General features: G+C 41.5%; 4 protein-coding genes across 7 annotated transcripts; 1 reads left to right on the top strand and 3 right to left on the bottom strand.

Moving 5' to 3' along the window:
* Positions 1-1,324: 1,324 nt before the first annotated feature.
* mid1ip1l (MID1 interacting protein 1, like) lies at positions 1,325-2,953 on the bottom strand. The gene is made up of 2 exons (XM_027022564.2): positions 2,795-2,953; positions 1,325-2,557 (listed from the first exon to the last, which is right to left on the bottom strand). Exon 2 carries the CDS (start codon positions 2,494-2,496, stop codon positions 2,014-2,016), a length of 483 nt encoding a protein of 160 aa, XP_026878365.1. The 5' UTR covers positions 2,497-2,557; positions 2,795-2,953; the 3' UTR covers positions 1,325-2,013.
* Positions 2,954-3,302: 349 nt separating this feature from the next.
* On the bottom strand, positions 3,303-7,499 carry tspan7 (tetraspanin 7). Its single transcript, XM_027022565.2, has 8 exons — positions 7,300-7,499; positions 6,149-6,337; positions 5,809-5,883; positions 5,632-5,727; positions 5,149-5,304; positions 4,909-4,992; positions 4,593-4,668; positions 3,303-4,381 (listed from the first exon to the last, which is right to left on the bottom strand). The coding sequence occupies exons 1-7, from the start codon at positions 7,384-7,386 to the stop codon at positions 4,600-4,602; spliced, it is 756 nt and encodes a 251-aa protein (XP_026878366.1). The 5' UTR covers positions 7,387-7,499; the 3' UTR covers positions 3,303-4,381; positions 4,593-4,599.
* Positions 7,500-8,133: 634 nt separating this feature from the next.
* srpx2 (sushi-repeat containing protein X-linked 2) lies at positions 8,134-15,276 on the top strand. Of its 2 annotated transcripts, XM_027022578.2 has the most exons (11): positions 8,134-8,334; positions 10,953-11,030; positions 11,237-11,428; positions 11,628-11,804; positions 12,113-12,236; positions 12,326-12,447; positions 12,556-12,735; positions 13,974-14,107; positions 14,219-14,340; positions 14,502-14,658; positions 14,902-15,276. In XM_027022578.2, exons 1-11 carry the CDS (start codon positions 8,268-8,270, stop codon positions 14,965-14,967), a joined length of 1,419 nt encoding a protein of 472 aa, XP_026878379.2. In that variant the 5' UTR covers positions 8,134-8,267; the 3' UTR covers positions 14,968-15,276. The 2 variants fall into 2 exon arrangements, with proteins under 2 accessions (XP_026878379.2, XP_026878380.2); XM_027022579.2 differs by having other exon boundaries at positions 14,502-15,276.
* Positions 14,953-23,762, bottom strand: sytl4 (synaptotagmin-like 4). 3 transcript variants are annotated; one of them, XM_035532290.1, is made up of 17 exons: positions 23,588-23,759; positions 21,896-22,086; positions 21,354-21,566; positions 21,089-21,198; positions 20,787-20,901; positions 19,690-19,803; positions 19,479-19,587; positions 19,027-19,123; positions 18,199-18,299; positions 17,924-18,019; positions 17,661-17,839; positions 17,287-17,389; positions 16,567-16,728; positions 16,268-16,373; positions 16,057-16,165; positions 15,742-15,950; positions 14,953-15,513 (listed from the first exon to the last, which is right to left on the bottom strand). In XM_035532290.1, exons 2-17 carry the CDS (start codon positions 22,012-22,014, stop codon positions 15,371-15,373), a joined length of 2,085 nt encoding a protein of 694 aa, XP_035388183.1. In that variant the 5' UTR covers positions 22,015-22,086; positions 23,588-23,759; the 3' UTR covers positions 14,953-15,370. The 3 variants fall into 3 exon arrangements, with proteins under 3 accessions (XP_035388183.1, XP_026878377.2, XP_026878375.2); XM_027022576.2 differs by having other exon boundaries at positions 15,442-15,950; positions 23,588-23,762; XM_027022574.2 differs by having other exon boundaries at positions 15,442-15,950; positions 21,896-22,058; positions 23,588-23,762.
* Between the last annotated feature and the right edge of the window lie 61 nt (positions 23,763-23,823).

The raw sequence follows: 23,823 nt of genomic DNA, 5'->3' as shown, positions 1-23,823 counted from the left end.
TGATAACCATGGTGGTGTCTGAGTGGCCTTTCACGCGTATCCTTGTGTTACTCCTGTCCCCCAGGCCGTCATGGTCACATGGTCCCGTGTTATATTTTCTCCAAGGGACTCTCATGCCATGTTGACCTTTCCTGCAACACTGACATGTGCAGAGAAATCCAGTGATCATAACTGTAGTGGGCAATACTCCGTGTTTTATAAAGACAAAACCAAACCAAGGGAGAAAGAAGGGGAGAAGGAAAAAAAAAAAAAAAAAAAAAAACCTGAACCACTTTGAACATACTGGTTGACAAGTCATTTTATCAGAACCAGTATAGCAAGGTTGGGGGGGGTTTCCAAAGGGAGATATTCTAAAGGTGTAATGAACATGGGCTTCCTTGCAATCAAATTTATGATGTTATTTTGGGTCCAGATAAGATTCAATATATTGGCACAAATTTCAGCACAATTAGAAATGCTTATGCCAACATATTTCTCTCTTGTGGTATTAGTAGGAACAGAAATACTTAAACATTAATGAAAATCATGATGACACTTAGTCCCATTAGTGTAACTCAATAAATTGGCCTATGGTTTAAGGTCAATATGTAAATTCAGGTTTAAAATGGCATGCTAAAATCAAGATCAACATCAGCTTTTAGCCTTTAAAAGAGGGCTCTGACCTAAAATTCAGGCCTGCTGAGCTTTAATTTTCTTGCTGTTCTTTAAACGCCAAACAGAAAGAGGGTTGTTTTTAAAAAAAAAAAAACCCCACAAACCCTGACGTTTTCTGATTGGCCATTGTTGAGATAACTGTTGCTATGGGGAAATACCAGGAGGCTGCTGTTGTGGTACCCTGGAATAGGACAGTCACTGCTTATGAAACATTAAATCTCCATCTATATCCGATGCTCCTAATGTAGGAGCAATGACGGAGGGGCTTGGGATGAAGAGCATGCTGATCACTTCAGGCTTTCAAGAAAATGTACTAAGAACTATAGGGAGAAAGTTCTGTTTCTGGTGGTATAGGACTAGCCCCATCACTCAGCTTGTTCTTGCATCCCATTTCTTCTAATCTGGACAAACACACACCCACTCATGAGGGGTGAGGTCACACTGAAACAATAACTGAGCTGATCAAAAGGAAGCCACCATGTCTTAAAGCAGGCTTAACCTACCAGCCCTGACACGGGAACACCAAACAAGGGATTCAGTGATTGCAAGAAGTCTTAATGATGCAAGTCAGGTGCAGAGACAGTCACCAGAAAGATATAATTCAAGTCCTGACATATTGGGTGAGTGTCAAACACTGGGGAATTGCAATGACTGACATTCAGATTTTAAATTGGGATGCAAACATAAAAAAAAAAAGTATTCTTTATTCAAAGTTGTACTGCATTACATTCCATATAAAATTAAATATTTTAGGGCCACATAAAATCCTTAAAATAAGTTGTAACAAAAGGACAAGCTATTGCAGTGAATACAGGACATGTCTTCTCTCCATGAAGAGCAGGACTCTTCATGGAAGAGTCATGGCATACAATCTCAGTTTGAGTAAGAGCAATGGGATAAAAATCCATTAATTAAAAACTAAACCCCAGAGAAGGGGGAGGGGGGGTTACAAACTAAAGTACTAAATAACTCCGGTTAAAAGGTGAAGAGAATTACCAGCATTCAATTTCCCCCCCCCCCAAAAAAAATTTGAAGCTCTAAATCACAAAGGGCATTCTGTCTACATCTCTCCCCCACCACACAGTGGCATCATACAGAAGTGAAGGGGTTAATCCTACATAAGACGGTCACAGTTCCTTCATAGCCCTTTCCAGTCAGACATTCTCGTTTTAGCGCTACATATGACTAGTAATATGACCGTGACATGAGCGGGAAGCGGTAGGGGTTACGTGTATCCCTGCTTAGAACGAGAAGTCATAGGTTAATTTTAACCAATAGCCCATAGTGATAACCAGAGGGAACCTCAGGTCTTTAGCTCCAGTGAAGAGGAGTCCATGTTAGGCCTACATGCCAACAATTCTATCTCAGTAGGCTACCACCACCGATTTCCCTCTTGTAACGATTTGTGAGGTGATCTGCTTGGACCGTGAGCTTGGACAGTACCCCAAATAGTCCACGAAGATGAAAGTGGAACTGGCTCTCAAGATCTGAGCAGTCGTCGGCGGGCCCGGCCGTCACCTGCTGCTCCTCTTGCTTCACGGCCATCTCCAGGAAGCTGGCACCCCCGCTCATCTCCCGTTTCAGCAAGCCCCACTCCATTTCATTCTTAATGGACTTGAGCAAGAGGTAATGCTCGTACATGTCCCTCTGCTTGCTCGGCAGGGAAGGCTCGCTGGGACTGACGGACGGTCCGGAAACCTGCTCTTCGAGGGGTACATCCCGCAGAAAACTCGGCACCATGATGGTCTCGTCCATGTTGTTGGCCGCCGCGATGAAGCGGTTCATCACGTTCAGCAGCGAGTGCTTGTTACCGCAATAGGCGTCGTGGCTTATCTGCATCATTACGACACTGCGGAATTATAACGATAAACCGAGCGAAGTGCGAGATGGGTGCTGATGGATCCTGCGGAGAGGAACAGAATGTCAAAATTGCAAGCCGGTTTAAAATGAAGGACCGGTGAAAGATGCGAGATCAGCAGACTCAAAGGCCCCTTTAGCAGATATGAACCGGCACCACCACGCAAACAGCTCGCTTACAGAATAAACGACATGCTCCAACACAAAAAAACAATGCACACATCTGAACAACGCCAAACACGTGGACGGAAAGGAAAGACGTTTAAGGACGAACAAAACTGACCTGAATTAAGTCTAGCGCTGAACCATTCCGCTTTGCGCCGCGCACGACGAACAAGCCTTCCGTACTATCGCCCAAGCGCCCTTTATAGCGGAGACTACCCCGGGCGGGGGCAACTCCTCCAATGGCACACGGGAGTTTAATGCGTAACCTACATTCGCAAAAGCCAATCCAATGCACAGGTTTTATGCAAGGATACGCCTTTTAATTGGTATTCCGGTAAGACACCCCCCCCCCCCCCGCCCCCCCCAAAAAATAAAATAAAATAAAATCCTACCAACACACCTCAGTTAAGTGTGTAATCTGTGCCACGGGCCAAACGATTATGGTACGGTACGTACATTTAGTAAAAACCGAAATATGCTCCGAGGTCCCTGCGCGAGCGTCGACATCATCTTCCCTTTTCATAGTACAATGCTGCCACCTATAAGTCGTGACAGTTTTTGTAAAATGGCTCAATCTTCATCTTTTCCTATAGGTACATTAATTGATTTCAGGCTATTGATTTCAGTCCAGTAAAATAATTAACATTACTTTATTTTTTTTTTTAAGCATTTGACAGTTTGCACAATTGAATAAGCTATTAACACTGTATTTTCACTAGCTACAAATGTGTACATGCTTTCCAGGTTAACTCATACAAACATACAATATATAACAATAAAATGTAGTGACCGCAGTCATTCAAGCATGACAAAGCACACTGTAGTTCTTGGAAGAAATACCAGTGTCTCAAAGGAGAAGAAAAAAAACAGAAAAACTATTTTATCATATCATAGTTACACACAAACAGAACTCTAATGGTACAGGAGTAAATGTGGAATGAGAATGAGCCCAGCTATTTAGATCTTGGTCATGAGTTGCAGGGAGTGTGCAATTTCAGATTATCCACAGTAAATAATTTGTTAATTCACAAAACTAATGTATACACATCATACTCTACTATTCTCATTCTGATACACCAGGTCAAGCATTGTAGCATTTCTGTAGTCAGTTTCAACATCAATGCTACACACTGATTCTTGAGAGTTGCCAAGCTCAATATTTGCAAGGCATTACTATATGTAATGAGATACAGGCTTACAAAGAAATATTGTATTTCCACATGCTTATGTCATCTAAATTGGTCTCCATCAACTTCCTTTAAACTACCGATAACATTAAGTACAATTTTCAGTTTTTGAAACTGTGTAAACCTTATGAATTTACACTAAATGCTAAATTTCAACACTAAGTCATAACTTGGTCAACGTGTTCACCTTTTGTTGCACCAGTCAATGGTTACAGATGTTTTAGCAATGGCTCAAACTTGCACATCCTACATCATTCTGTGAATCTGCATGTAATTTACATTTACACTCCCCAAAATGCACATAATGGCATCACAACTGAAAAGATATTATCCCTTATCTAATATGGGAATGTCTTCCCTTTCACCTAATTGCCACCAACCAACACTCTTTTTAAAAAGCAGCTGGATGATTTTCTAAAATGAAATGAATTTTATAAAGCACAGGCACACAGTACTAAAACTACATGGGTTCCCTTTGTGTCAGATACCATCTTGGACAATGTCCTCATGTCTGCACCCTACAGACAGACAGAAATAGCACAAAATCAGAACAGACAAACTAAAGAATGACAAAAAAAACAACAACTAAGAGAATTGGAGCCATTTCCCATCATCAATGTAATTTGTGGTACCACAAAAACATCTATATTCATGGTTAAATAATTACAATGCCATTTGCTACTATAATGGAAGCATTATGCCAAGGAAGAGGATTACACACGCACAAACCTGAGACTCAAACCATTTCATATTGGTTGTTGGTAATGTAGCGAGACAGGCAGCATGCCAAGAACACGCCAATAAGCTGTGAAGGAAGTCAAACAGATACACAAAGTATTCACAGTAAACAAGTGTTAATTAAAGTTTACTATTCAACAATTGCGAATTCATTTGACTTCTAATTTGCACTAGAACACAAGTATCTCCCAATCACAAAGATGGCACCAGCCTGGTAGACTAGCATGCACCCTTCCAGGTTCCTAGTCACAGTAATTATTTAGGTTAAATTTTATGAATACTTTCTTTTTTTTTTTTTTTTTTTTACCTGGAAGAATGCTATTCCAAAAGATATCCCAGCAATGATTCCCAAATTAGCCTCCAACATAGTCGTCACCAAAGAAAAGCAGCCCTAGGCCAAAAATGAAAATAATCTTAAAAAACTAAATGAAATCAATAAAAAAGTTATTTTATTTTCTAATGTTGTGTTAAATTCAACATCAAATGATCCTGATTAATAACAGTAATCATTTGGTCCATGTGTACAGACTGGAGGCTCTAATCTCACCTGGTTGTAGACCACCGTCTCAGCCAACTTGAGATCTTTGAGCTTTTCAATGGTGCAGTTACCCACAGTCATACAACAGCTTTCAGGAATGCCATTCTTTTTAAAGTAATTTGTATTGCTCCAGCTAGTGTAGTTAAACGCTCCACAGCATTTCAGCTACATAAATCAGAAGAACACCATTACTGGTCACAGGATCACAGGGTTCAGTAGACAAATTATTCAGATACTGCAAAGATTCTCATGCACATCACAACAGGTATCTACAGCAGAGCAGCCATTCCAGCAGGGCTCCCCATAGAACATGAATATTAAAGAGCACCTGCACGCTACGATAAGGAGATTTGCTACAGTTCAAAGCTAACAAACAACTGCTTAAAAAAAGATTTGTAAATGACAAAGTGAAAACACAGTGTGATCCTCAGTAAGATCTGGTGATTTATTTTTTTTTTGCTTGAGCGAAACACAGACACACAACACCCTTACAGTTCTCTGGATGGAATCCACTGCTTTGCTTCTGATGTCGGTAGAATTGTAGTTTTTCTCAGCCTTTATGTAGGCGTCTTTAAGTATAGCCTTGATCTATGGGAGAAAATAAGCATAAGAATCAGAAGCCTTTCAGATCAGAGATGTGCAGATATTCACGAACTAACACGTTACCACCTCATGTCTGAAAACAAAGCCTGAAATGCCCGACACGAGTTCAGCCAGGAACACCAGAGTCAGGAACATGGCATACTGCAAAATGAAGCAAAAACAATGGTGATGTCAGTGGAAATATTTATTGGAAGTGCACCACTCCAGCTTCAACTAGTGAATACAAGTTAAAATATAAAGTATCAGTCTCACAGACATACTGTATAATAAGTTAGAATTTTTTAAAAAACAAATTAATTTTACCCTCCCCTTCTCTCAACATTATTAAAAAGTGTCTTTTTAAATAACATCATCCTTCCATCTCCATGAAATCTGTAGCACTTTTTCTTATTATTTTGCAACTGACCAGTTTCAGCATCCACGGACTGCCACGGCAGGTAGCAAAGCAACCAAACAGGCCAAAGATGACGATAGTAGCGCCTGTGCCAATGAGGACATATGGTGCATTGGTGCTCTTGTCTGAGGCCAGGGAGAGATAGGACTCCAAACTAACTTTTCCCCATACGCCCACTGCCAGCAGGATCACCCCTGTGAACTAAGGTGGGAAAAAAGCAAAAATAATTAGAAACACTCCTCTATCCTTTCCATTTGTCTATGCTTGATGATTTAGGGCCTGTGTCCTGTCCCCTCCTTACTGACACCCCTGCTGCACTGCATTTAGTTTTGCTGGGGGGGAAAATTGTAGTTGTGGTTGCCAATATTGTTCTAGAACATTAATCTTTTACTACTGTAGTGTGAAACAAATCCAAGCGCCCGAATTAATCTACACATTGTTTACGTGACTGTCTGCACTGTGCCGGGATGAAACCTTCTTTAAACCATCTGGCATGGTGCGAGTTACTGCACAGAGCAATAAATAAATAAAACTGCGGTAGTGAACTTTGAACTTATAATGCCACGTTTGATATACATCATCTAACTTTTTTTGAAAACTGCCTTTCTATTAGAGGCCATTTGTCAGTATGCATTTCACTATAGCATAAAAACAAATCTGGACTACACAGCAACGAGGTAGTATTGAGCTGAAGGGAAGAAAATATGCCGTCCGTTAGTTTTCTGACGCTTCATTGCTCTCTTGACTGTACAGTATGCGAAATATTAGCTGGCTACAACCGTTTTCCATATCATATAGGTTTTAACAAACCTAATAAGTTCCCACCTGTTGGTTTACTACTTTGTGGCAGCAAAACAAAGACGGGAAAAAAAAACATAAGACACAAAGGGCAAATTTTTCCATCATACGCTCCCTAACATTAGTGAGATTTAAAACAGATAAAACTAAACTGTACATTTTTTATTCAGACGTTAGAAGAAAAAAAAACGTTAAACATAACCCCAAACAGTAAACGATCCGTCTCTCCATAGCTGCTAACACAGCTTTGCCTTATTGTTGTCCACACACTGGAGTGCGAGTGTGAGCTAAGCTAACTAGCAAGCTGGCTAACTGTTCAACTAATAACGCCGCGCTTTCACAGGCTTAGCGTACGTGAAACTTACCCAAAATATTAGACTGTAAGATATCAGAAATGTCTTCAGGCACGTTATCACGGGTTTGGTCTGCAGCCTTCTTGATGGAGGAGACATTTCGGGGTTTAAACCTAGATGTGCAGGCGACTGGCTAGATTTTTTTTGGTGTTCAGAGGGAGAGGAAAACTTCTGGCTTTTTCGTGCTGGAAAACTTTTTTTTTTGTTGCCGACGCGAGTGGGAAGGAAATGGCGTAAGTAATCAAGGACTTACTTTCCGGCGTGAAGGAAAAAGATCACTTCGTAAAGATTTGGGGGGGACAAAGAGAAGAAAGGACAAAGTTTACGGTGTTGAATTTTGTAGCCTAGTTGCAAGTGAACGCAAACCCAGTAGAACAAAGTAGCAAGCATCTTGCGTGTCTCTTAAGACAATGTTTTATATTCATTTAGCGTTGTGCAATCAGAGAAACATAAAAAATGCGACAAAGGAAACAGTTAACGTATGTTGTCCTAGACGATGTTATTAAAATATTCCTCACTGAAGTCTTGGTACTAGAATTTGAAGCTACAAAGGAAAACAACTTTGAATTGTCCATTCAGGACTTGGCATGTGTGGGGTTTCACGCCCTTTAAACTATACTTATCATTATATAATTTAATATATCCACGTTATTGTTGTAATCGGTGTATAAACTGTAGTGAAGGGGAGAACTACGAGTCTAGATATGGATCTCTTTTATTTGTTAATAAATCAGCAGCATTAGCGCCAAACGTTCCCCGTTAGACGGTACGCCGCGCGAGGAGAGCGCGGCGCTGCAGCCCGCGAGGCGCGTCGCGCGTGCACGAGGAGAGCTCCGCGTTGCAGCCCGTGAGACGCGTCGCGCGTGCATCATCCTGCGCATACAGCTTACCCCCTCGTCTCGAGCACAGTGTCTCTCCTGCCTTGTGATTGCATCGGTGTTTTGCACCCTTCTTTACCCCGACACCGCTGGAAAGACACGATGGCAAACTTTCACGCTGTTCTACTTTTTGAATTGTTATGTCGAGTTCTGGGACTGAACAATGAAGGTAAGGTACATTTAAAGGTTTATGCGCAGTAAACCAGGCCCACTGAAAGAAACTACTGCGGAATTCTTATCTATCAAATATTTAAAACGGGATGTAAAACAGATGAAACGGACTCGCTCATAGATGAGGGGTGGGACGGGGACGTTGGCTTCAGTTAAGCGTATTCGTGTGCTTGGCTATGAATTTGGGGAATTGGGAAATATCCTACTTCTGCCGCACTAAAAAAAAAAACTGCTGTGCTGTTTTTTATCTGTCCATTTTGACAGAAGGGATGAGGAGTCAGTGATTAAAAATGCGATCTAAACTTTTATCCTCTACGTGGCCAGTGGAAATGGATACTAACGCCTTAGATATTTCAGTGTCAATAATGAGTATGATCGTTTTAACACTTTTGGCCAAAAAACCCTGGATGCAATTTACTACTTTTTCTTTCACCTACTGATACACAAACCCCATCTGTCAGACTCTCGTGTATTTGGCTGCTGTTTCTCGTATAGAGCTTCAGGAAATGATTCTGTCTTTTCTGATTTCTGAAAAGAAACATCATGCTTATACTACCAAGCAAACAGCAAATATATAAATCCTGACCTTTTATTTGAAAAACCAGCAATGTTTTTTTTTTTGTTTTGTTTTGTTTTTGTTTTTTTTTAATTATCATACCAAAAGTAGAAGGGTACATCTTACAAGTAGAAGTTATGAATTGTAAAAATGAACAGAATCTGCTGCATAACACCATGGTGCTTGTTTTAAGTTATTTTTAATTAATGTGCACCATATTATTGAAACCTTAACTTTTGTAGTTAAGCCTAGTGGCTTCCATCAGGCTGACGTAGTGTGGGCACAGATCAGCTGTGACAGAGCCTAAACTGGCCTTTTGAAGATGGCCAATTACACTTTAAAGTAAAGACCATAACACAGAAGAGGAAACAAGCAAATAGCAATCTGTATATTGTATTGAATAGACCAAGAAATCACAACTACAAATGTGTTGCAGTTGATGAATGCACATTTTAATGTAAGCAGCTGATTTGTGCCTTCAAAATTAAGCCATAATTTTCAGGTAAAGTAGACCAGTGCATTGGAGTGATTTGTATTACTGATCCAGACTGTGTCAGAGTCTCGGTATTTTACAACCACACAGTCATCAGACAGCTGTATGTTTCCAGTTGCTTTGAGAACATGGAAAACTGGCATGGGGTATTTGTGCTAAGCTGAAGTCTGTTCCTTTCTATATTTTTTGTTACTCACACAGACTCCATCTGTACACAACTTTGGTTGGAGCAATCTCTGACTTATTCAGTCTTTTGGTCATTGAATTCTTTCTTGCTCTTTGTTCAGACAAGTTTTAATCTGTCACAGTCCAAGTAAAGATTCTTTTAACTGTTTAAGTTTGCCTGCAGTGCACATTCTAAGTCTTTCATCTATGAAAAGGCATCTGAATACTTTGTCTTGATTTATTCCTTTTAGAAATTGTGAAGGATTGTCAGATACTCATTAATTTGACCTCATATGTTGGGTACAGATATGTGTGTTGAAGTTGGTAGAATAATTAGGGGATGATGCAATTTGGACATTTACACTACAGTAGCTACATAGGATTTACTGTTTGTCCTGTAAGTTAATAGCTATGTGGCTGTGATCAGGATTTTCCTTCGTTTAAATCAATGGGTAAATGATCTTGAGTTAAATTGCCTAACAGTTTAATTGACTGAGATTTGAAAAGTGAAATAAGAGAAAATCTAGGTTTCTCAAAATGTTAGCAAAGACAACTGAATGGACAAAGACAGACACTGTTTTAAACAAAACCTTCCAGGAGCTTTGCCCAGAAAAATGACACTGCTGGAAGCACTCACCCATTAGTTCTAACAGAACGTGTAGGAAATGACGGTGTGTGTGCATTTTGTCTGTGATATTGCCAAAGTTACAGAGGAAATCTTTGATAGTTTTATTTGCAGTACACTAGATAATTTCAGAGAATGTATTTTTGTTTTTGTTAGGGTTAACTACCAAAAATAAAGTTTTTGGAAACTTTACAAATTTCAGCTTGACAACAAAGCAAGATGGTATTCTCCAGATAATGTACCTATTGTATTTTCACTTGCACCAGAATACCATCACGGTCCTCAAAGCTTTGGCACTTCATATTGTACATGAAACAATATAAAGTCTATTTGAGGAAAGAACGATGATGGTGAATGTGGTTCCCAAATGTAGTTCTTCCATTTCATTTTTCAGTCCACAGAATACTGATGATGTAGCAGAAACCAGGGCTTTCTGGCCAATACTCAATGCTTTGAAGCTCTGAATGGATAATGCAGGTTTAGTGTATATAATTAGTTTCTTCAGTCTGACCCTATGGTGCAAAGCTCCTCAGCATGCAGGAAATACAGTCAGTATTTGGGAGTCTAGGCCTTCCTTGATCCTATAATCGATGTGTCTACATATTGTAAATTAAGGCTCACGACTGTGAGATTTAGGGAACGATGTCTGTTTCATACAGAATAAGAAAAATACCGAATAAAAAACCATTCAAATTAATAAAAGCTCAGCTGATTTCTAATGTGTGTGGGTTTTTTTTAACGTACAGAGGTCTGACAAAATATATGATTTGCTCACAGGCCCAGGGACAACGCATCATCACAGCCATCATGAGGCTGAGCATGTGGACCATTACACCCCAGAGCTGGACTATAAGCGTAAGTAACAAGAAGGAGCCAGAAAAACAAACATTCAAGTATTTTTTAAAACGTTGCTGTCTAGAAGGGCTTGTTTATCCATTGTCAAATACCCTTGATGGATTTTATTGTAATGTCACACTGTTTTTAATAAGAATGACACAGATGACTGCAACTGTTTTATTTTGGACATGTTAGAACCTGATTTAAGTCCATTTTTCTGGTAGATCCGCAGTGGTGTCATTCATTGAAACTATCCAACGGGGAGCTGACATGCTCCTCGCCCCGTGGGGGGAATAGTAGGAGCTCACTGGCCACACGCTGCCTATTGTCTTGTGACCGGGGGTATAAACTGCTGGGTCGATCATCCGTGCAATGCATGGCCAACCGCCGCTGGTCCGGAACAGCTCACTGCCGAAGTAAGCGGAGTATAAGCCAAAACGTACAAGGAAATGTTGCTTCCTGTGAGCTGTGTCACAGAAATGTCCGTTTGTAGCCAAACATAAGCTATTTTACATTTTATATCCAAAGCTTACTTGAAAACTAATGACAGTTTCAGTAAGTAGTTTCGGTAATGACAGGCCTCTGAAATGATCTCCGTGTTTCTCATTCCCTCAGAGGTGCGCTGCCATGTGCTACCTCTGGTCGAGCATGGTACCTACAGCTGCAACAAAGGCTTTGTGGTTGACTCCAGGTGTGACTACACATGCTTTCAGGGCTACCAGATTGAAGGGGACCACTATCGTGTTTGCCGGGAGGGAGGGACCTGGAGTGGAGCAGAGCCAACCTGTGCAGGTATAGGTTGTGCTACATATGGAGACTTTAGATATGATTATCCTTCCAGTGATAAACATGCTGTAATAGTAGCAGAATTGTACATGATTGTTTTAAACAGTCAGTTACTGCTATATATTTAAATTGAGTGTGTGTGTTTCCTTTTCATCTGTCCAAGAGAATGCAACTCAAAAATATTTAACAGTGGTATAATAGCATTATGGATTTTTTTTTTTTGCACCATGAGAGATTATTTTCTTCAGTGTTCTTATGGGTTATGAAGGGGGAAAACTGTTGTTAATGATCCATCAAACTTCCGATTGTTTCAGATCATGAGCCTCCCAAACTGAAATGTCCTTTGTCCAGAGTGAAGGTAGCAGAACCAGGAAAACTCACTGTCACAGTGTCCTGGGATCGTCCTGTTGCCACAGATACTGCTGAAAGATCGCTACAGTATGTATTCTACAATTGTTGTAAAAAGCTATCCTCTCTCATTTGCAAACAAGGGACCCATGAACTGAAACATTTTCATTCCTTCCTAGGCTCTTTCGAAATGGACAAGAATCCAATTCAGAATTTAGCGAGGGAGAACATGTCATTCGCTATAAGGTATATGACCAGGCCCGCAACATGGCCTCCTGCAAATTCACAGTGCGTGTTGAAGGTATGTAAGCGAAAACAGGGCTGATGCTTCAATCTCATGAACCGCATAAGAGACACAACTTTAGCTCTTAAACGCACTGTCACAGATTGCATTTCTGGTCTCCCCCAGTGAAGAGATGTCCAGTGTTAAAGGCCCCCCTGCATGGATACCTGAGCTGCTCTTCTGACGGGAATAATTACGGAGCTGTGTGCGAGTACCACTGTGATGCTGGCTATGAGAGAAGTGGCGTGGCTACCCGAGTGTGCCTGCTGAACCGTAACTGGTCCGACCAAGCCTCCGACTGTGTCAGTGAGTACCTGGCATAAGCAATGACCAAGCCTGCCTGAGAAACTTAATTCTGCTGCTCTGTTATATGCCTGGTAATAGCGGCATAACTTGTTTACCTCATCACCATTTCACACTGTTTAAATTATCCAGACAGACTTGAGACATAGACTGTACAGTCTAGGGAATGTCTGCATTTCTCGCTTAATATAACAACTTACCCAAAATAAATATCAATTACTTGTCTCATCAAATATAAATACGATACTTGGCTCATTTTAATATCTCCACCATCTCTTAAAAACAGGATGCAAACGCGAGTCGAGGTTTTCAAACAAAACCGTTTAATGGAACCGAAAGTAAAAAGAAGTTGAGACAAATAGAAACAAATACAAAGCGGTCCGCAATACTTAAGCGCGTAGACATGAACAGCAACAGCATATGAACGTTTACCTACTAATTGTAGGAGCCGTTTCTTTGATTATGTTTGTGGTCTTCGGCTGTACTCTAGTTATGTTTTTGTCTAATTTTTTATTTATTTTGTTTTGTTTGTTTATTTGTTTATTATAATTTTCAGATAGCAGCTGTAACTCACGACTTAAATAAAATAGGTCTTGTTTGTCGAATGTCGAGTCTGTTGGACCTCATGTTCACCACAAACACGCGTCAAGATCCCCCAGGTAGCACCATTGGGCAATAAATGACCGGCTAAAGGCTTCAAATTTGGATAGTCATGGCATGAATACTCACTCACAGCGAAACAAACTTTAGAAAAACCAGCGGCCAAAAGAAGAAACAAAGGAGAACAAACAGACAGTTATGACTAAGGGAAGACAGGCGACGATGTTAACAACGGTACGAGGCGACAAAAGGAAGACAAAGGCTCTGTCCAAATCGCCTACTACATAATCGCTGTTTGACTGGGACCCAACTCGGTATACAGTATGCGACCAAAATACGATTTTGACGATCGTGGACGAGTTGTTTTTTTGTTTTTGTTTTTTAGCTGTAGCTTGTTCTTTGGGGGAATCCATGCTTTGGGCACAGTCATCTTGCTTCATAGCGACGCGCCAAATCGATGAATTGATTTATTTGTAATCGATCACGCTGGTTACGTTGACGAGTCAGCCCAGCGCTAACTCAGTCACTCATATGGTTATTGAATGAGTACAGTGGAAAACAGTTATACAAGGAAATGACTAATGTTTGTATTTAATCTCTTTTGAAAAGTGTGTGCCTTTTTCTCTGTGCCTTAATTATAGTGATGGAGATAAAAACTGATGTCAGGTCAGCTGGGGCCCTGCTTGACCAGTTCTATGAGAAGAGGAGACTTCTTATTGTGTCCACCCCAAGCGTAACTGACCAGTACTACAAGCTTCAGAATATCATGATACAGGTCGGTCACCACCATAATACTGGTCCCAATCACCTCATCACAGACTTTATGAAATAGAAATACTATTACAATTACTCATAACAGAAACTATGCCACCATCCACTCTTTTAGACAGCATCATGTGGTCTGGACCTTCGCCATGTGACAGTGATTGAGCTGTTAGGCACTCCACCGAAAGAAGTGGGCCGGATAAAAGGGCAGTACCTAGAGGCTGAGGTTATAGAGGGTCTCAGGTGAGCGTGATGACATCTATTGCTGCTCTTGCCAGGTTCCACTACTCACCTATGCTTCCTCCGACATCCCAGTTCCCAGTTTCTCTGTGCAGTCTCCAGCCACTCTGATAAAGATAAAACTGTAATGCGCTTTCGCACATGTGTGTGCATCTGAATAACAGGCAGGCTCTTCAGATCAGCCGGTCCTACTTCACTATGGTGCTGGTGGATGAAATGGGGTTAGATCGGGAACGTTTCGTCAATCCCACGACGTCGGAGGAACTATATTCTTACATTGAGGAGTACCTACTCACGGAGGAGGAGCAAGAGAGGCTGGAGGTAAACAGAGACCTCTGTGACTAAGCTCAGAATGGGCCACACCAGCACTCGGCACAAGAGAGGACACAACTAGCAAAGCTGTGCTTTGTAGAAATACTACATTAAATGATTAGTTATTGTTGTTTTCATACGCAATAAATCATTATCTTGACTGTGGTGTCAACGTCAGTATATGTGGGTAGACTTTTAGTAAGTGATTTATTTAGTAAGTTTATAATGGGTTATGTTTATTAAACTTTTTAGGTGTCAAGGTATTTCAAAATTCCCAGCCTACAGAACAGACAACAGATGATGGAACATGTAATTTAATATTTATTTAGTGCACTTTGTATATATTATTTGAGAGGTGCTTAGTATGGCCAGAAGCTATAGCCACTAACAACTATGCTATTAGACAGTAAATAATTGCCATATATACATTGTCTTTCAGTTTTGTTTTGTTTTTTTTACTACTTAATTTTATAGAAAATAGTGAATAAATACTACTGCGTAAGATAAAAGATTGTCTAGTTAATCTACCTTGAGTTTGTACTTTTCATAATGAAATGTACATTTATTTTTTAAAACAAAGATTTACAAATATGCAAAATAAAAAAAAAGTTTCATTTTAAAATTTAAGTGGTAATTTATATAGTGTTTGAATTCTTTCTTATATAGTGCTGAATTCCATTCAGGGAACTGAAAGGTATCCAATATGTCTTGCTCCGTGTCCTTACTTGGCCTTGCCCATGGACGATCGCAGTTGGAGAGTGCCCTCTGCCCACGAGTCTGGGAACTGCATCATCTTCTGCCACAGAGACACTTCCTCTCCAGTAGAGTCAGCAACCCACTCCTTTTTACCCTCCTTCAAATGGACTGCAGGCAAACATCAAATTAAAATCAATGTTTGAAGTGGCCCTTTTCCATAATACTGAATGAACTGCAATATTATGTGGAACATGAATGGGAATATGAATATAAATATGTAGAAAATGCTGTAATATAAAAAGCTTTTGCCAGTACTTGCTGATGCAATAGGCCAGGATGTGGATGAAAGCAAAAGTAGAACACGTGTGGCACAGCTAAAACATCCTCGGAACTCACCTGCCCCGGAGCTCAGACGGACTCCCCCCAGGAAGTCGTTGCTGGACATGGCCTCTTGATCCCAGATGGTGAGCTCCAGACACATGCCCTTTAGCTGTTCCAGACTCAGCTCCTTGTGCACAAATGTGTGGTTGTAGTGTGGGTTCAATGTTTTCTTGACCACTTGTGTCTTCTTCTTTGTCGACTTGCCCTTGGATGATAACAGATACCTGGACAATAACCCCATGAGGAATGAGAAATGGAAAACGCGCTTTGAAAACAGAACTTGTGTAACAGGTCAGGAAAATGTTAATAAAATTGGATTGTTCAGCACACCCTTTTACAAAGGAATCGGAGGTTCCTCCTGCTTTCACTGCAGACAGATTCTTTGCCTCCTTTATTAGCACATGCAGCTCTCCACTGTCTTCTGCTTTGGCTTTTCTGCCTGGGAAGGGACAGAGTGAGCTAAGATTACTTCTCACTTTCTAACTAGAACAATGGAGTTTTTGTTTTTTTTGTTTCCTTAGATCCCATAACATTCTCTTACCTCGTTGCTTTTGTGAGGGTTTCTCAATCTCTGACACATACTTTAAGGAAATCACCAGTTCCCCTTTGTACTGGGCAAAAGCAGACTTCGCCGAGGAGCTGGCTACCTGCAAAAAACAGATGCTAATTACTTAACACAACTGCACACTTAATACAGACAGAAACTTTGTTAAAGTGGCAAATCTGTGAAGCAACAAAAAATGTGACTCGGAGCATGAAGCGTTTTCCCCTCTTCTCCCGCGGAAGAGACAGACAGAGATGAACTGCGGAAGAAGCTGGTCAGGGGCCATGTTCTCGTACCTTTCCCCTGAGGGTCACGCATTCTTCATGGCCTGAGTCAATGTCATGGCAGTCGAGCAGAACCTCCACCTCCCCGAGGAAAGCGTTGTGGCTGAAGCGGTCGTAGTGCCAGACGGAGAGCTGGAGTGTGCGAGTCGACAGCTGGGAGCGGCTGATGGAGTACTGGAGGAGAGAACAAAAAACATCAAACCAGGGAGGGAGGTGTACACAGGGTAATCTAGGGTGAGGAAGGGCGTAATGGGAATGTCGAGATGTGTCCCCACAAGGTGATTGTTTACACTGAATGGCTTATAGACTTGGGGTTTGAATTACATGCACTATTTACCCATGTGGATTAAAAAGAATGCAATCATATGAATCAATATTTGTATGAGTCACGTGCATAGATAACAGTGTACTTGTCGTTGGCGTGAATATCAGTGCAATGGGATGCCAGAGGTCACTGCATGCATGGTTTTAAGTACCGGTTACCTAGCACACCTAGTTGTCAAGGGTGTGTGGCCACATCTACGTGTCAGGTTTTTACCTGATATCATATACTTTTTATATACTGCAAAATTAACCACATTACTCCACAAAGGCTTGGTAAATGGAACTAATTTGTAATAGTTTTGTCAGGTGTTGTTTCTTTTAGTTACACACAATATGACAAATCATAGTACACAAGTTCTTAAAAAAAACAAAACAAGAATAGACCGGAGCAAATACATGAGGATGCACCTTTAGAGTTTCATTGTAACTGGGGTTGATGGTGTTTCGTTTGACAGCAGTTTTCTTCTTGCTCTGACGAGACTTGTCTGGGAGAAGGTAACACTTGACATATCTATAGTGTGGGACAAGAAGAGTTCTCTTCAGCATTCTTGCATGGGGTGTCTACCCCATCTACACAACTGAGTACTTTTCCTTCTGGAACCGGAGCATCTAAAAGTAGGTTATACGGCTGGAAATGATTCTGGCTCAGAGTACAGAACTTCCTCTGCTGGGGTCCCTAGCCACATTCATAATCACTTGCACATAATAAGAACTGTAGATGCTAACAGTGCTTAACAATGGAAAGGAAACAACGCGTGCGCTGCTTGGTGACAATCACTCACGGGTTGCACTTCATTTTGACAGGGTCAGCGTAAGCCAGCCCGTGACACTCTTTGACCAGGACAGCCAGACTCTGAGTCCCCTCGTCATAGCGTAGGGAGAAGACGATGTCCCCACTCACATCTACTGTGTCATAATCCCCTGCCTCGCTGTACACACTCATCATACTGCCCAATGTGCTCTGCAAGAGGGCGAGAACATTCAAGCTTGATTTATGACTAGAGTTTCTATAGAAGAACTACAGTAAACAGAACTCAGTATTTACCCTGGAGCTATTTAGACTGTATGCACTGTTGCCCACTGTCCTTCTGTGAATGTTGACCAAGTTGTCAATATCCTCCTCTTCTTCCTCCTCTTCCTCCTGGAGAAAGAGCAGTAGAACTAACATGGAACTCATTTGAAGATCTGATGTTTTGTGAAATACTGCATGCAACAGAATGATTTTCAGATTTTACTTGAGAAAGATGCGCAGATGGGAGGAGCTCTTTAAAGGAAAAAGTTGGAAACATTTGTTTGTAGAAGTCAGAGAAGCAAACTCACAACATTGAGACCTGGAACTGATTTGCTTCTGTCTCCCATCGAGACTCCTGTGTCCTCTGTTGCATCCTTACGTAAATCCATTACAGAGGTTGGCTTAAAATCTAAGTGTAAAAAAACAAAAAACAAAACCACGCACAAAAACAATGGGATCCAGTACTGATGACAAGAAGAGAGAATGTCGATAACCACTGCCCTACTTTAAAGAAAATAAAATAAATTATTTTTATTATTACTATTAAGCCCATTATCAATCCTCAAATTTACCAACCCTTTCTAACTTATTTCTTGAGACACCTGCAATACAGAAGAGGGAAGAGCTCTGGACTCCTAGGTCAGGAGTAAAGCACAATCTACATCCTAAGCTCTCTGTTATCTATCGAGTGATATTTTAAAAAAAAATCTTTAAATTGGTTTCTTCCAGTGCAGTTCCTCATCAGCCTATTAACGTTTTCTTGATAAAGTGAAGCTGTTTACCAGAGCTGTGCCACTAAACCGTCCTGCTGTGGAAGTGAAAAACCACAGTTTCCCCTGTACCAGTGCTCACCTCTCCTCCATCTCATGTTTACACTGAGCTCTGAGGAGGACATATTTCATTCCTCTTATTAGCGATGCTGAAGCACACTAAATATTGTAGAATCTGTTCAGTTATGAGAAATTTGGCAGCATTTCTCCTTCAGGCCCTTTTCAAAATTAACTGATTGAAATTCATAATTTTTATAGATTACACACAATTCATTGATTGAAAGGTTGGGCACTGTTGCATTTTAATTTGAGCATGAAGATGATGACAGATGTTCACGTTCTCTTTCATTCTAGAGAAGACATTACCTGAGATTTTGTGCACTCTTCTGACACTCTTCTTGAAAAGCCCATCGACATCATTTAAGGAGTCCGAGCACACGTTAATGTGATGAATTAGTGAAGACTTAAGTCAGAGATGTACCGAGAGAGTGAAAGAGAAAAGGGGACATAGAAAGAAGGTAGAGAGAGAGTGAGAAAAAGAGAGAGCGCATGAGAATTAGAATGAAAGAGAGAATAAATAAGTGAAGTTATGCAGCAACAGAGAAAAGATGAAATAGAGGATAATGATCAGTAATGTTGTGTTTATAGTTTTCTTATGTAACGATCACCTCATTAAAGGCTTGGTAATCAGTTGTGTGTAAAATCAGTGTGATCATGCGACATTAATAATGAAGGAACTTTTTAGGTCTAGACTGTGACACTTTGAGGCAGTTGAAATGAACTGGAAGTATGACTACAGTGAACACACTCGCACGCACAGTCTCAGTGCTAGCAGTGGATCCAGAACGGCTGTGGGTCTTAGTGAGTGGGGCCACGCTGGACGCAGTGGAGCCCGCGGGACTGGACTTGTTCACCTCGTCTGCTTTCCTAAAGAGAAAAAAAAAAAGACCTGAAGTCTTGTCTTAAAGCACTTAGTGCTGCCGAATACGGCGACAGGCACGTCTTCGGTGGCTGTATAAGAGGCTTAACCTGTGCCCTGATGGGCTGCTGTGGAGCGAGTCCGTGTCTGTGCGGCCACTGCTGCTCAGGCTGGCCTTCTCAGCTGAGTCTGTGGTGCCGCGCGCCAGGCGCTCGCTGGACGGGCTGCAAGCAGGACAAGCACAACAGTGCTGCAGTACCACCAACTGACTGGGTGACCTCTGTCAGGGGGCATCTCAGTGCGTGTGGGACTATTTTAAGTCCTACAATGTCCAGACAGATATGGCATATTGAAGATTGGGAGTATTATGTAAATCATATATCCATCACGGAAATCTTTTTGGTGGTTTTGTTTCTGTCTTTATATTATTTTCAATGCTGAAACGTTTATTTTCTCATTTTTATTTATTTCAGATTAATCTTGGTATTACTATATTGCATAATCACTATTGATACAATCAGATATTTAAACGAACAGATCAAAACAGAGGCCATTGTCTACATTGTTTGTTTAGGCTGCATTTTAGATTGCATTATATATTTATAAGAGTAACACAATTGTTTCTTAATTTTTATTACCTGAATACCTTTTACAGATTATTTTAATCCTGAAGTTACTTTTTTCTGAGTGCCTGCTGCCCATTACTGTATTCTCTAACTGCAGGTGAGGATACCTCCCCCACCCTCCAACTGGTGCATTACCACTGACACTTTTGGCACTGGATATTGGCAGTACATGTTATGTTAATTGGATATTTATTTTGGCAGTGTTTTTTGTTTTTGTTTTTGTTTTTTTGGTGTTTCCATTTCTTGTTTTATTTAATACCTTGCTGAAACAGATTTTTAAATTATTTTTGTTTTGTATTTGTTGGGGCATCTGGAGTTTAATGAGCACTTTCAAACAAATATATTCATATATTTTGTATTATGTGCTTTGCTGTTTTTACATCAGGTATTACTGCATTTATGCTGTAGCTACAATAAGATATTTAAAGGAACATGTCAAAACCAAGATCTTCATCTACATTGTTTGTATGGACTGCATTTTACAATAACCATTATTCATTCCGGAAATTACTCTGATCTCTGTTTTTTGTTATTGATAGGATCACGATTATTGCTTACTACCAAACCTACTGTTGACATACCTACTGTTTCCCACAGCAAGGTCTTTCAGTCTGGGTCGGGGCACAGGTCCAGGCAGACTGGAGTTTAACTCGGCACTGTTCAGCAGGACCTCTCCTGTAGTCTCGCGCTTCTTCACTACTCGGCCCCACACACATTTCAGAAAGAGGAATTGACTAAAATTACACTGGAGTGATGACAAGATCAGTAAAAACTGTAAAAGATCAGTAAAAACTCCCTCTTCTACCTCACTTTTGTCTCGCTAAAGGAAAAGGGAATTCAGACGCCTCTATCGCGATTTCATTCATCTGTTTCCTGAACTCACTTGCAGGCCTCTTCCTGAGGGAAACTCGCACTAGGTCGTGTCCAGGGGCACTGGAGAAGCGGTTAACTCTTTGGTCAAAGAACCAGTCCCCTGTGCTTTTCTTTAGTTCTCTGCAAAGGGCGAAACATTGAAAGCAGGGCTTTAATTAAACATTAACTTTTTCCACTTAGCCAAGGGCCTGATTTTCCAGGCCACCGTGTCTCTGAATGATGAGCTTTTGGACTAAGCCAGGGGGACCGGGTATGTGGCAGGTGGGAATACTCACGCCTCCTTGGCACAAACAGTGCACACCCAGGATGCGTTGGCTCGGATTGAGCGGCAGGTTTGGCACACCTGGTGTTTACACGCTGGGCACTGGTTACTGGTCGCCAGGCGTCCCAGGGGCTCCTGGCAGCGACCACAGCTGTGCTCACTGTAACTCCCATCAGTGCGCTTCGCCCCTTTTCTCTTGATGTCCAAGAACTCCACCTTCAGCTTCCTGGACGTATCAGCAATGCTTTAGAAAAGCTAAATTACATCAGTGACAATATAGCGCACTTCCAAAGAGACCTAACTGAAAGGGGGAAAAAAAAGGAAAAACAAAATCTAACTTGTTTAACTTGAAAATATATGGAGTATAATGCAATATTGCACTGATGTCTGAGTGAACTGCCAGATGGAATTGGATAAGTAGTTCCTAGTCCCAGCTCTAGAAAGAGAATAAAGAAAGAATTATGAAGAAAACACAAAAAGGGGGTGTGGCATGGGACCCCCTGCCTGAATGTGGGAACCAATCACATAGGACCCTGTACTACAGGAGGCACCCACTTCACCCGCTGTTCCTCCAGTCGTCTCAGTTCTTCATCCCTGCGCAGCACCTCCAAGATCAACTCCCGCTCCACGTCCGTCAGGAAGGACACGTTGATCATCTCCATGGTCTGCACCATCTCAACCCCTTGGACCCTTGCCTCCTTCCAGGGGCCAGCTACAGCTATGGGACAGCAGAACCGCGGCAACGCCTAAAGTCAACGGAATACAACAATCGTCAACAACGCTCGCTGCAGTCGTCAAGACGCGTGAGCAACATGCGGCGGAGAATGCACGTTCACAGAGCATGACCGAGTGTATATGTGCAGGCCTGTAGTTGTACAAATAAGGGAGGCCCATACTATTTGGAGAAAGGGTAGGGACTTGGGAACGTGGCAGGGTAGGAGCTACGTAATTAAGAAAAGAACCAGGGCTTGGTAAGACTGCATAGCAGAGATCAGCGGGGCTAGTGTACAGCAGATGTACAGAAGGAGACCGGAAGACACATACTAAAGCCCACGGTGGTTATGCCAATAACTGCATTTGCACCAGTATTTGCATCCATTTACCCTTTAGCTCTGAGAACACAAATTTGCTTGGCAAACACAGGTAGGTATTTACATTTTGTGCATTTCTTAGCACACGCACAGAAATGGGATAAAAATCACCAAGTTCCCACAGCCCACAGGTCTAGGGGCATGAGAACTGTCCCAAAGACCTTGCAATGATTTGTTGCTGTCTGAAACAGCTGACACTAATCATACGTTCAATATTCGCTCCGCTCGGCATGGACCTTCCAAGCGGCACGAGGGCCAGGGAAAAGAGCCGAGCAGTGGCACGAGAAAAGGAAATGAAGGAAAAAATAAAACCCCCACACAGAACCCACCACGAGCCAAACATATCAGCGTCCCCACCCTCTAAAGACACAACGATGGGTGGAGTTCGCCGGCCAACATTTATTTAATGGTGGTGTTCAAGGAGGTTAATAATCACTGGGGGCAATGAACCATACAATCTGCTCCGAACCTTAATTAGCAGGAGTGTGAGAGCGACAAAATAAGCTTAAAATCATCCCTCAGTAACTGGTTTGGGGAGGTGGAATATCCAAAAACACAACTGTTAGCGCCTATGGAGAGCTGCTTCTTGTGGTTTACGGACTTCAGGAAAGCTGAGGAAGAAGAAAATAGCCGGAGCACCGATTGCTCCCAGCTACCGATAAAACCAAGAATTTGCTCGGCTTTGAATACAGGATTTTCACCCCCTAAAAGCAACTGTCTATAATACATTTGATCACTCGTAATATCAAAGCACTACAAAATACCGGCTACAAATGAACTAAATCACAGACAAGAAAACATCCTAAAAGAAAACAAAATGTACCGCACGCATGAACCATTTTCAGCAAACAAATCTAAAATATTGTTTCATCTGTAATGTACAGCAGCATTCACACGAAAAGGTACAGAATGTGTTGTTTAAAAACTGCGGATTAAAAACTGCGCCAGTTGAGTTCGTTCACCGATTTGACTCGTTCACTATTAATAACAGGAATTAGTAACAGGAATCGTAACGCAACACCTCCACCCAAATTACACTCACGGCGCTGTCCCAAACTCGCTGATAAACACTTTTTTTAAAGGTCCAGTGTGTGCAGCTGAGCTGGAGAACCACTGCTGTCATTCATTCATTCTGACGGCTCCTCTTTAAACTTACCGAGACTCGTCCGTTTTACTGTGCGTCTCTTCCTCACGAACTCAAGACTGTTTGACTCGGCGTTGGCAAGTAAGCCAGTGGTATCCCGGAAGACAGGAAAACTTCGCAGTACACAAATTTGACTCGTAGCAAGCTGGCCTCAGACTTGCGAAACAGGTGCAGCGAAGCCAGGTTTTCTGCGATACAGAGGAAATTCTGACGTGTTCGTGTGAGATCCAGTCCCACCTTCCTTAAAC

Source organism: Electrophorus electricus, chromosome 12, assembly GCF_013358815.1.
Source record: "Electrophorus electricus isolate fEleEle1 chromosome 12, fEleEle1.pri, whole genome shotgun sequence".
Classification (NCBI taxonomy): Eukaryota; Metazoa; Chordata; class Actinopteri; order Gymnotiformes; family Gymnotidae; genus Electrophorus; species Electrophorus electricus.
Note: the sequence above shows the minus strand (reverse complement) of the source record. Positions and strands in the feature narration are given on the sequence as shown.